We start from the raw sequence: 12,137 nt of genomic DNA on the forward strand, positions 1-12,137 counted from the left end.
ATTTCTAAACTTAGAACGCTATTTAGAAAGTGATAATTATCGTTTTTATCCGATATATCCTGGAAAAAATTTTTTAACCTGGGGCCCGACTTTCTAAACTTTATAAACTACAGCTAATTTCTAAACTTTGAGCGCTATTTAGAAAGCGATAATTATCGTTTTATCCGATATATCCTTGGAAAAAACTTTTTAACCTGGGGCCCGACTTTCTAAACTTTATAAACTACAGCTAATTTCTAAACTTTGAGCGCTATTTAGAAAGCGATAATTATCGTTTTTATCCGATATATCCTTGGGAAACTTTTTCCACTCCAAGCCCGACTTTCTAAACTACAGCTAATTTCTAAACTTAGAACGCTATTTAGAAAGTGATAATTATCGTTTTTATCCGATATATCCTGGAAAAAAATTTCAACCTAAGGCCCGACTTTCTAAACTACAGCTAATTTCTAAACTTAGAACGCTATTTAGAAAGTGATAATTATCGTTTTTATCCGATATATCCTTGGAAAAATTTTTTTAACCTGAGGACCGACTTTCTAAACTTTATAAACTATAGCTAATTTCTAAACTTTGAGCGCTATTTAGAAAGTGATAATTATCGTTTTTATCCGATATATCCTTGGAAAAAAATTTCAACCTAAGGCCCGACTTTCTAAACTTCAGCTAATTTCTAAACTTAGAACGCTATTTAGAAAGTGATAATTATCGTTTTTATCCGATATATCCTTGGGAAACTTTTTCCACTCCAAGCCCGACTTTCTAAACTACAGCTATTTTCTAAACTTAGAACGCTATTTAGAAAGTGATAATTATCGTTTTTATCCGATATATCCTTGGAAAAAAATTTTCAACCTAGGGCCAGACTTTCTAAACTTTCTAAACTACAGCTATTTTCTAAACTTAGAACGCTATTTAGAAAGTGATAATTATCGTTTTTATCCGATAATCCTTGGAAAAATTTTCAACCTAAGGCCCGACTTTATAAACTTCAGCTAATTTCTAAACTTAGAACGCTATTTAGAAAGTGATAATTATCGTTTTTATCCGATATATCCTTGGAAAAAAATTTCAACCTAAGGCCCGACTTTCTAAACTTCAGCTAATTTCTAAACTTAGAACGCTATTTAGAAAGTGATAATTATCGTTTTTATCCGATATATCCTTGGAAAATTTTTTTTAACCTGGGGCCCGACTTTCTAAACTTTCTAAACTACAGCTAATTTCTAAACTTTGAGCGCTATTTAGAAAGTGATAATTATCGTTTTTATCCGATATATCCTTGGAAAAAATTTTCAACCTAAGACCCGACTTTCTAAACTTCAGCTATTTTCTAAACTTAGAACGCTATTTAGAAAGTGATAATTATCGTTTTTATCCGATATATCCTTGGGAAAAAAATTTCAACCTAAGGCCCGACTTTCTAAACTTTATAAACTACAGTAATTTCTAAACTTTAGAACGCTATTTAGAAAGTGATAATTATCGTTTTATCCGATATATCCTTGGAAAAAAAATTTCAACCTAAAGCCCAACTTTCTAAACTTCAGCTAATTTCTAAACTTAGAACGCTATTTAGAAAGTGATAATTATCGTTTTATCCGATATATCCTTGGAAAAAATTTCCAACCTAAGGCCCGACTTTCTAAACTTCAGCTAATTTCTAAACTTAGAACGCTATTTAGAAAGTGATAATTATCGTTTTTATCCGATATATCCTTGGAAAAAATTTTTAACCCAGGGCCCGACTTTCTAAACTTTATAAACTACAGCTATTTCTAAACTTTGAGCGCTATTTAGAAAGTGATAATTATCGTTTTTATCCGATATATCCTTGGAAAAAATTTCCAACCTAAGGCCCGACTTCTAAACTTCAGCTATTTTCTAAACTTAGCACGCTATTTAGAAAGTGATAATTATCGTTTTTATCCGATATATCCTTGGAAAAAATTTTCAACCTAAGGCCCGACTTTCTAAACTTCAGCTAATTTCTAAACTTAGAACGCTATTTAGAAAGTGATAATTATCGTTTTTATCCGATATATCCTTGGAAAAAAAATTTCAACCTAAGGCCCGACTTTCTAAACTTCAGCTAATTTCTAAACTTAGAACGCTATTTAGAAAGTGATAATTATGGTTTTTATCCGATATATCCTTGGAAAAAATTTCAACCTAAGGCCCGACTTTCTAAACTTCAGCTAATTTCTAAACTTAGAACGCTATTTAGAAAGTGATAATTATCGTTTTTATCCGATATATCCTTGGAAAAATTTTTAACCTGGGGCCTGACTTTCTAAACTTTATAAACTACAGCTAATTTCTAAACTTTGAGCGCTATTTAGAAAGTGATAATTATCGTTTTTATCCGATATATCCTTTGGAAACATTTTTCCACTCCAAGCCCGACTTTCTAAACTACAGCTAATTTCTAAACTTAGAACGCTATTTAGAAAGTGATAATTATCGTTTTTATCCGATATATCCTTGGAAAAATTTTTTAACCTGGGGCCCGACTTTCTAAACTTTATAAACTACAGCTAATTTCTAAACTTTGAGCGCTATTTAGAAAGTGATAATTATCGTTTTTATCCGATATATCCTTGGAAACTTTTTCCACTCCAAGCCCGACTTTCTAAACTACAGCTAATTTCTAACTTAGAACGCTATTTAGAAAGTGATAATTATCGTTTTATCCGATATATCCTGGAAAAAAATTTCAACCTTAGGCCCGACTTTCTAAACTTCAGCTAATTTCTAAACTTAGAACGCTATTTAGAAAGTGATAATTATCGTTTTTATCCGATATATCCTTGATTAAAAAATTTCAACCTAAGGCCCGACTTTCTAAACTTCAGCTAATTTCTAAACTTAGAACGCTATTTAGAAAGTGATAATTATCGTTTTTATCCGATATATCCTTGGAAATTTTTTTTTAACCTGGGCCCGACTTTCTAAACTTTATTAACTACAGCTAATTTGTAAACTTTGAGCGCTATTTAGAAAGTGATAATTATCGTTTTTATCTGATATATCCTTGGGGAAACTTTTCCACTCCAAGCCCGACTTTCTAAACTACAGCTATTTTCTAAACTTAGAACGCTATTTAGAAAGTGATAATTATCGTTTTTATCCGATATATCCTTGGAAAAATTTTTCAACCTAGGGCCAGACTTTCTAAACTTCTAAACTACAGCTATTTTCTAAACTTAGAACGCTATTTAGAAAGTGATAATTATCGTTTTTATCCGATATATCCTTGGAAAAAATTTTCAACCTAAGACCCGACTTTCTAAACTTCAGCTATTTTCTAAACTTAGAACGCTATTTAGAAAGTGATAATTATCGTTTTTATCCGATATATCCTTGGAAAAAAAATTTCAACCTAAGGCCCGACTTTCTAAACTTTATAAACTACAGCTAATTTCTAAACTTTGAGCGCTATTTAGAAAGTGATAATTATCGTTTTTATCCGATATATCCTGGAAAAAAATTTCAACCTAAGGCCCGACTTTCTGAACTTCAGCTATTTTCTAAACTTAGAACGCTATTTAGAAAGTGATAATTATCGTTTTTATCCGATATATCCTTGGAAAAAATTTCCAAATTAAGGCCCGACTTTCTAAACTTCAGCTAATTTCTAAACTTAGAACGCTATTTAGAAAGTGATAATTATCGTTTTTATCCGATATATCCTTGGAAAAAAATTTTTAACCCAGGGCCCGACTTTCTAAACTTTCTAAACTACAGCTAATTTCTAAACTTTGAGCGCTATTTAGAAAGTGATAATTATCGTTTTTATCCTATATATCCTTGGAAAAAATTTTCCAACCTAAGGCCCGACTTTCTAAACTTCAGCTATTTTCTAAACTTAGAACGCTATTTAGAAAGTGATAATTATCGTTTTTATCCGATATATCCTTGGAAAAAAAATTTCAACCTAAGGCCCGACTTTCTAAACTTTCTACAGCTAATTTCTAAACTTTGAGCGCTATTTAGAAAGTGATAATTATCGTTGTTTTTGCCGTGTTTATCGTTTTAGCTAGTTTAGCTCCCATAGGGAATACACGTAGTTTAGAAATGGCTTTCAGGAAAAGACACAATTCCGCTACCTAACTCTAGGGGCGGGGGTAGGGGGTTGGTCTCAGCACAGGTTTCTTCTTGCTATGGTTTACTTTATTTTAATACGTTTGACTATGATATGTATTGCCAATAAACATTTATACTGCCAACCTTTGGTGTCTTGGTCTTATGTTAGCACTGGTTTTGTAACGATTTTTATGTTAGCACTGGTTTTGTAACGATTTTTTTTCTCCGTCAGCGTCGCTTTGTCACGCATTTGTCCTTTGACAATCTTACGCGAAGTTTTGTCACTGTGTTGACATTTTTTTAACACAGCGCGGCGATTGTCGTTTTCGTCCACGGTAGTTACGTCTATTATCTGATGCGTTTGATTGCCTAATGCGCCAAAGCAAGCAAGGGTAAATTACCAATCTGTAGACGCTGTCACCAGATTATCACCGATACCTTACTGCTGCGTTTGTTGTTGACTTTTTCAAAGTTAATCCGGTGATAATCTGGTGACAGCGTCCACAGATTAGTAATTTACCATTGCTTGCTTTGGCGAATTAGGCAATCAAACGCATCAGATAATAGACGCAGCACAGTGACAAAACTTCGCTTACGATTGTCAAAGGACAAATATGTGACAAAGCGACGCTGTCGGAGAAAAAGAAATCGTTACAAAACCAGTGCTATAAGACCAAGACACCAAAGGTTGGCAGTATAATCTTTATTGGCTATACATATCATTGTCAAACGTATTAAAATAAACTATAGCAAGAAGAAACCTGTGCAGAGACCAAGACACCCCAACCCTGCCCCTGGGGACGGTCATATCTACAACACCCGATGGTACTACTTGTCCGATTATTCTAAACTTTTCAATACAGGTTCCAGTGGCAAACCGAGTTAGATTTGAACAAATTGTTTGTTTCTCATTATATAAAATACCTGTTAGAAAGCCAGTGATCTGATTGAACGAGAGGCAACATGTGACTATTATAGCATGTGATGTACAGAGCCAGTGGAGCTCGTGGCCAAAGAAAAAGAAATTTAAAAATGTTTTACGACAGATCTCGATACACATAGCAATAAACCTACCCCAGTGATTACCAGGAGATTCTGACCAGATCATGCGTATATGACATGAACCGGTCAAAATCTCGTGGTATACCATCACTGAGGGTGGTGTATTGCTTAAATATCATATTTGTAGTTTGGGACTTTTTTACTGTTTTTGGTCTAAATTCTTCTCCTCTGACACGATACATGAAACCATGGCAAAAATGAATTAATGGTCATGACCATTAATTCAGTTTTGCCATGGTTTCATGTATCGTGTCTAAAACCTGGGTCAAATATATTCATGGTCACCCATTCATTCAGTATTTTTAAACATGTCAAACAATATAAATAGCATCGTGCATCAAACAAAATTCATGAAAATGGCTTACTTCGTCCCTTATTTATAAAGTGTGGCCTGTTCAGAGCATGAATTCATCAATGTACAATGAGTCTCATTGAAAGCATGTAGAGTATATCACCTTTTTCGGTCTGAATATACAATAAAAGACTTTTGCAAATTAATGTTGAGTGAAAAACTATTCCTGGTGTAATGAACTTGTTGGTTGAGGTGTTTTCATTTCCCTTTCTGTGATAGGAAATCTCAAGAAAGTCAAAAAGAAATGAAACTTCTTCTAGACATGTACAAAGGCTGTGCCAAGGAACAGAGGGACAAAGTCCATCTGATGGCAGCAGAGAAGAAAGCTGGGGGAGACGTTGAAGATCTTATACAGCATCTCAGGCACACGGAGGGAAGGAGAAGCAAGAAAGTAAAAAAATAGCAGATGAAGATGCCATCAGACAAATTAAACACTTAGAAGATTGTATACAAGACCTTCAAAAAGAACTTACCGCAACAAAACAAGTGAGTTATCATGTATTTCTTTTACGTGATTTCATATTTTGTTTATTCGAAACTCATGATTGATCTCAAATGTTCTCATAATTGCATCATTATCAAAGATATAATGCCATTTTTAGTGTATAGTTGGATATTTTCATGGTGACTTATATATATATCCACGATGTCACATTGTGATAGAAATAAGACATGAAATAGACCTCATGTGGAGTGCTATGAGTCTCTTCTGTAGAAATGACTTTATCGTGTCAGGGGGTTTCTCACAAAGTAGAAATGAGTCGTAAGAATGAAACAAATTGGATTATTGGTCATTGCATGGGATGTTGTAACTTATGATTTCCATCAACAGGCATCAGTTTTTATACTCAAGGTACATGTATCATAACAACATTCTTACATTTGTTTCAATTGAAGAAAACACAGATAGTGGACAAGCTATTTGAACATGGAACAGGTTGTTTATTTTAACGAGAAGAAATGTAACAGGAACTTTGTCTTGGTTATATCAGTATTCAATCAAAGATCAACTTGTTTACCTTAAAAACTAAGCAATTTTTTAAATTTCCTTTGCATTCATTGCAGACTTGTAGCAAAGCAAAATATGAATTGTTATGTTTTGTCAGTCTTAAGCACATGTATAATGATGTGTTAATGTTCGTCATCTAAAGTGAGAGAATTTGTCACTTGATATCACAAGCAATTGTGTTTTTCACATTACTCTTATGTACAAAATAATATATAAAGGCAGAAAATAGAATACATGTATCGATTTATTAGTACTTTCAAACCATATTCTTCTGGTTATTTTAATCGCAAAAAGTCCTCGGTTCTATCTTTGTAAACTTGATAAAAATGAGTGCCTATGTCTCTGAGAATTGTTTTCAGTGTCCAAATGTAATCACAGGAAATAAAACCAATGAAAGTTTGTAACAGAAATGAAAATTCCAAAACTCATTTTTCTCGTTAAATAATAGATCACATACTATTACAGAGAATATACCAATTTTGTGAAATACATAATGTATCTTATCAGTGATTCAAGACTTGAAATGATTTTTTTCTGCCAACATGCACAAGTACCGGTATGCATGTCAGGTTTTCCATCAACATGCAGCTTTGGGGTGTCCTACTCTTCCTCTTACAAACGCAAACAAGTTCATTCTTTCGCATTAGTGGCGCATATTGCTGTGTTAACCCTTTGAGTGCCAAAGTCAACTTTTGTTGCCTTCATAGAATATGACATAGCAGGCAACTTTTTTTAGATCGGGACAACTTTTTTCAGATTCTTCTGAAAATTTTGATCAAAAGTTGCAGCCATTGAAATGTTATGTCTATTTGGTCCAAAATTATCAAAAAATTACAGAAAAATTCGTAAAGATTAGTAAAATGTTACACTGAAATTTTTGTTCGGAAAAATTACAGCACCCAAAGGGTTAAGGTATTTTGAGTGTTTTCCCTTCGCAAGGCCACAGGCAGTTTCATAATACATATCCAGCTTCTATGCAAGTTCCATGAACTTCTTTAAGTTTACACTGTCAGCAAATTTATTTTTAATTTCCAAATAATCCAAAAAGAAGTTAACAATTTGCCAGTCGATAGACAAGAGGACCAAATTTGGAATGATCTAACATGTACAGGTATCGATCAGAATACATGTATATGCTGAGTTCTTCTCGACATGCAATGTGTGCACATCGATCTTGGAATCTGCAAGCACCAAGGAAACATGGACACTCATTGTACACAGTGCATCCAGGAGTAAAACAATCTCCTTTATTGCTCATGCATATTTTTGATCAAAAAGTAAAAAGCTAAGTTGTATATATTCGTCTGACAGGAGGAAGAGGTGTTGTTGTCAGACATGGACGTAACAGGGCAAGCATTTGAAGATATGCAGGAACAGAATGCAAGGCTACTACAGCAACTTTCTTACTTAAAACTAATGTCAGAGGTAATCCCGTGTTCGTTTGGGGAAAAATAATACTGTACGATTATCAGACATCATATAGCAGACAATATTTGGTTGTTTCGCTCACACTGACACTATCAGTGTAACATTTGCTTTAATTAGAATTCTGTGTATTGAAATCCCCTTGTAAGATTCTCTTTGATTGTGTGTCATGTTTAGGTTGCTAGTTCAAGCAAAGCAATTAAGTTATGGCAGTCTTCTGGCTTTTATTGCAACTTCTTTCAATTTGAAGAGTTTTCCCCCACGTCCAGTTAGGATTATGTTTAGGTAGCAAAATAATATGACACACACAGACACATGGACAGACAGACAGACAGACAGACATACAGACAGACAGACAGACAGACAGACAGACACACACACAGACAGACAGACAGACACACACACACATATATATATATATATATATATATATATATATATATACATATATATATATGTGTGTGTGTGTGTGTGTGCGCGTGCGCATGTGTGTATGTGTCTGTGTGTCTGTGTCTGTGTTGAATTCTATTGTCAACTGAAGATCAATGAAACTGAGTTACGAATAAAATTGATCTGTACTCAATGGCATAACTTTATTTATATATATATATATATATATATATATAATATATATATATATATATATATATATATTATATATATATATATATTACAGTGTATATATATATAGGGCGCTATTTTCATCGCTATCTCTAAATTTCCGTGGACTTGCCCACACGAAAAATTTATCAGTAGTCAAGCTGACATTGACCTAACACCTGTTAAGAGGATTTGTGCCGCTGAATGTTTTAAAATAGGAAAATCGAGTTCAACGCTACTGTGGTGGCCTATAGGAAATGAATTAGTGGTCTCGTGCCATATATACACAAGCGATAGCTCGTATGGAGTGAACTGGTTTACCGTCGCTGGGTGTGATTTATTGCTATTATATCATATTAGTATATTGAAATTCTGGCATGGAACGTCAAAAATGGATTGTTGCTCAAGCTGAGAGCTTGCGCATATGCCCGCCGTGGTATATCGCCAATATACCACGGTTCTTTTCGTGTATCGACCAATCAGATCGCTGTATTCTGGCCATATCAATATACTGGTATATGATATAATATCACATGTATGCTATCCTGTTAACTCTACTGTCTGCCTTTAGAGCCATTTCAAGCTCATGCCAAAAAATCTCCCTGCCTAAGTTATTCTCTGGCCATTCAAGGTACCTCTTTGTCAGGAGTGTTTTCCTTATCACCCGTGTCATCTTGTTGTCTGGGATTTCCTGTAACATAACCATCAGCAAGATATCCTTCTTATCTTCAAACAACTTTTGTTGTGCCATCCTCATTTCAAAGTAGCACCATTCACTCTGTGCAAAGTGAGGGGATAGTACAAGCAGTGTTTTGTTGCTGCTATCGATGCTGTGTAGAATGTTGTCAAATATGTCGATACCTTGCACAAAGTCACGTTCGTGGATGCAAAGCTTGAACTTTGGAGGATCAGTATTTTCTAAGTTAGGAATCAATTCTTGCATGACCCAGGCTCTGTCAGGCTCGCTGTAAACCACAAAGGCATCGTATTTCTTATTAAGTGGCTGTTCCTCATCTTTTTCTGGAGGCTTGTAACAACCTCGCCTTTTTTTCCACAAGAACAGCAAGTAACGCAAGTGCCAACGGAATCGAATGCCGAGTGCTGTAGCCAGAGTTACAACAACAATACATGTCACTGGAACAGAGATGGCAAATGCCAGGTTGCAGCCCAGTCCAAACTTCAGAGATAATACTGGTGTGCCTTGCATTTCTACTGGAAAGCCACAGTCAATGTGTCCTGACAACTGGACGTTTTTGTCATTTTGATACCACTGTACAAAACTTCTCATTTCACATCCGTAGCAAGAGAGGGGATTGCCTCTGATGTCAAAGTACTTCAGACTTGGTAGAGACATCAGCATATGGGTGTTTATCTTGGTGATTTGGTTTGAACTGATGTCCAAGGATCGCAGATGTACAAGTGTGTTTGGTGGTACATCCATAGTTGTAAATGATTCAAGGCTTGTCAGTGAAAGTTCCTCCAGGTTTGGAAATAACTTCAAAAGCTCTTGAAATTCTTGCTCATTCACCATCCAGGAGCCTTCATGAATTTCAAGGGTTTTCAAATATTTCCAAGGTACTGGATCCCTCTCGAGAAAGTCTTCATAGCTTGGCTCGCTGTTACTGAGAACAGCATCTAAAAAGGATGTAGCAGCAAAGATATTTGCATACTTGATGTTGATTGTGTTTAGCATGGAAAGATTTGCCTTTCTCAGCATTTCAAAACTCAAAAATCCCATGTTGTAAAAACTCTTTATAGATGTCCAAGGACAAGAAATTTGGAGATGTTCAAGAGATGGAACATCTTCCAGGTGTAACATTTCAGGGTATTCAGTGGTTACAAATAATAATTTTAGACCAGTTAGGCCTTTCAAGGGGTGTACCTTTATTATCTCTGTTTGTGAAACTGCAGGCCAACTACCAATGTCATTGCCCTGCAGGTAAAGGGTTTGCAATGACACCAGGAAGGAAAAGACTCCATCAACCCGATAGCAAACACCATTGTCGGACAGGTCTAGCGTTTTCAGATTTGGAAGGGAAGTGAAAGCATGTGGGTGAATTGATGAAAAACTGTTACGTGACAGATCCAGTTCTACCAAAGAAGGAACTGCAAAGACATGAGCAGGGATTTCTCCAGAAAATTCATTATCTCTTAGATTTAGATAATTCAACTGATGAAGGTCAGAAATTCTTTGAGACACATCTGTGATGTTAGATAGTGAGTTACCTGTCAGTGTCAATTCATTCAAATTATCAATACCATGGAAAACTCCGCTATGAAGGGACTCAAATCGGCTATCCTCTATACTAAGGGTTTTTAGATGTTTCAGCCACTGAAATACTCCGGAAGGTAGTGAATAGATATATCTATTTGAAATATCTAGCTTCTCAAGTCTTGTCTCTTGCAGTGTTTCAAAACTTGTATTTGTTAAACTTGTAGACTTGCACCTACCACTATCATGAGAGCAGCTGTACAGACCACGAATATACAGTGACTTAATGTCTGGGTGCCCTAGGTCCAAAAGTCGCTCAGCCAATGTGGCCTCCGACATGGTATTCATGTCAATGTGTAATTCAGTAACGTTTCCAAGTATCTTGGCCTTTGGAGATCGAACTCCGTTCCGTCTTAGAGTTTGTGTCTGCAACTTGCCATTTCCATCATTCCATCCGGCCAGTGTCAGTTTCTCCAGTTTTGGAAAGACTCTCAGATCAACAGTCGGACAGTTTTCCCTAAAGGGGTTTTGCTTGACCATGATTTCTCTGATGAAAACCAGTGGTTTCAGTGCTGCTGAAGGAAAGCAAGACAGCTTATTTTGAGCCAAGCTAATCACTCTCAGCTGTGTTGAATCGTTGAATATTCCATCTTGCAGTAAGGAAATATTATTTTGATCCAAGTACAATCTTGACAGGAGTCCAAGTCCATGGAAAGATGTCGGAAACAACTCAATCAGAGAATTTGAATTCAGGATAAGAATCTTTAAGTTTTTAAGATCTGAAAAAAGCTTTTCTGGAATAGATGCAAGTTTGTTACTGTGTAGATCCAGGATTTCTAGTTCCACGATTTGGCTGAAAGATTTACTATGGATACTGTAGATCACATTTCCTGATAGGTTCAACAGTAGCAGTTGGTTCAGTTCCTTAAAAGAATCAGAACCAGTTTTCTTGATGTTGTTTGATGACATGTCTAGATGCGATGCAAATACTGGGAGCTCATTGGGAACATCTTCAAGTCTTCGCCCTGAGCAGTCAATGTGGGTGTCATTGTAAACTTTACATACGGGCTGTTGTGTAGATGCCTCAGTGCACTGTAGGAGTAGGAACAGTATCAAACAGAACACAGCCATCCTTGTAGAAATATCACAGTTAAGAGTCAAATTATCCAAATCAGAAGTCACAGTTTTAAGTCAATATCAAACAATAAGATGTTGAGTTTCTTCTGAAATTCTGTGCAGCTCTGTTGCAGAGTTGGCATTAATGCCACTTCAATCAAAACCACAGCATATACTGATCTGTGTGTCTTGATCGATGAGTGCAGTGAAGTTTGGGAAGTTTAAAAAGATGGAAATTCAATATTTCTGAAAGCACTTCTTTTTTTCTCTACTGT

The 12,137-nt window shown here is 35.4% G+C and overlaps 1 protein-coding gene across 1 annotated transcript; it reads right to left on the bottom strand.

Annotated features, from left to right (window-relative positions):
• Nucleotides 1-9,063: 9,063 nt before the first annotated feature.
• LOC139145307 (toll-like receptor 13) lies at nt 9,064-11,877 on the bottom strand. The gene has a single exon (XM_070716376.1). It carries the CDS (start codon nt 11,875-11,877, stop codon nt 9,064-9,066), a length of 2,814 nt encoding a protein of 937 aa, XP_070572477.1.
• Between the last annotated feature and the right edge of the window lie 260 nt (nt 11,878-12,137).

This window comes from Ptychodera flava, chromosome 1, assembly GCF_041260155.1.
Source record: "Ptychodera flava strain L36383 chromosome 1, AS_Pfla_20210202, whole genome shotgun sequence".
In the NCBI taxonomy this organism is placed as follows: Eukaryota; Metazoa; Hemichordata; class Enteropneusta; family Ptychoderidae; genus Ptychodera; species Ptychodera flava.

Bases quoted from the DNA above. Each gene is read 5' to 3' on its own strand.
- LOC139145307 (XM_070716376.1), bottom strand. From the start codon at position 11,877: ATGGCTGTGTTCTGTTTGATACTGTTCCTACTCCTACAGTGCACTGAG.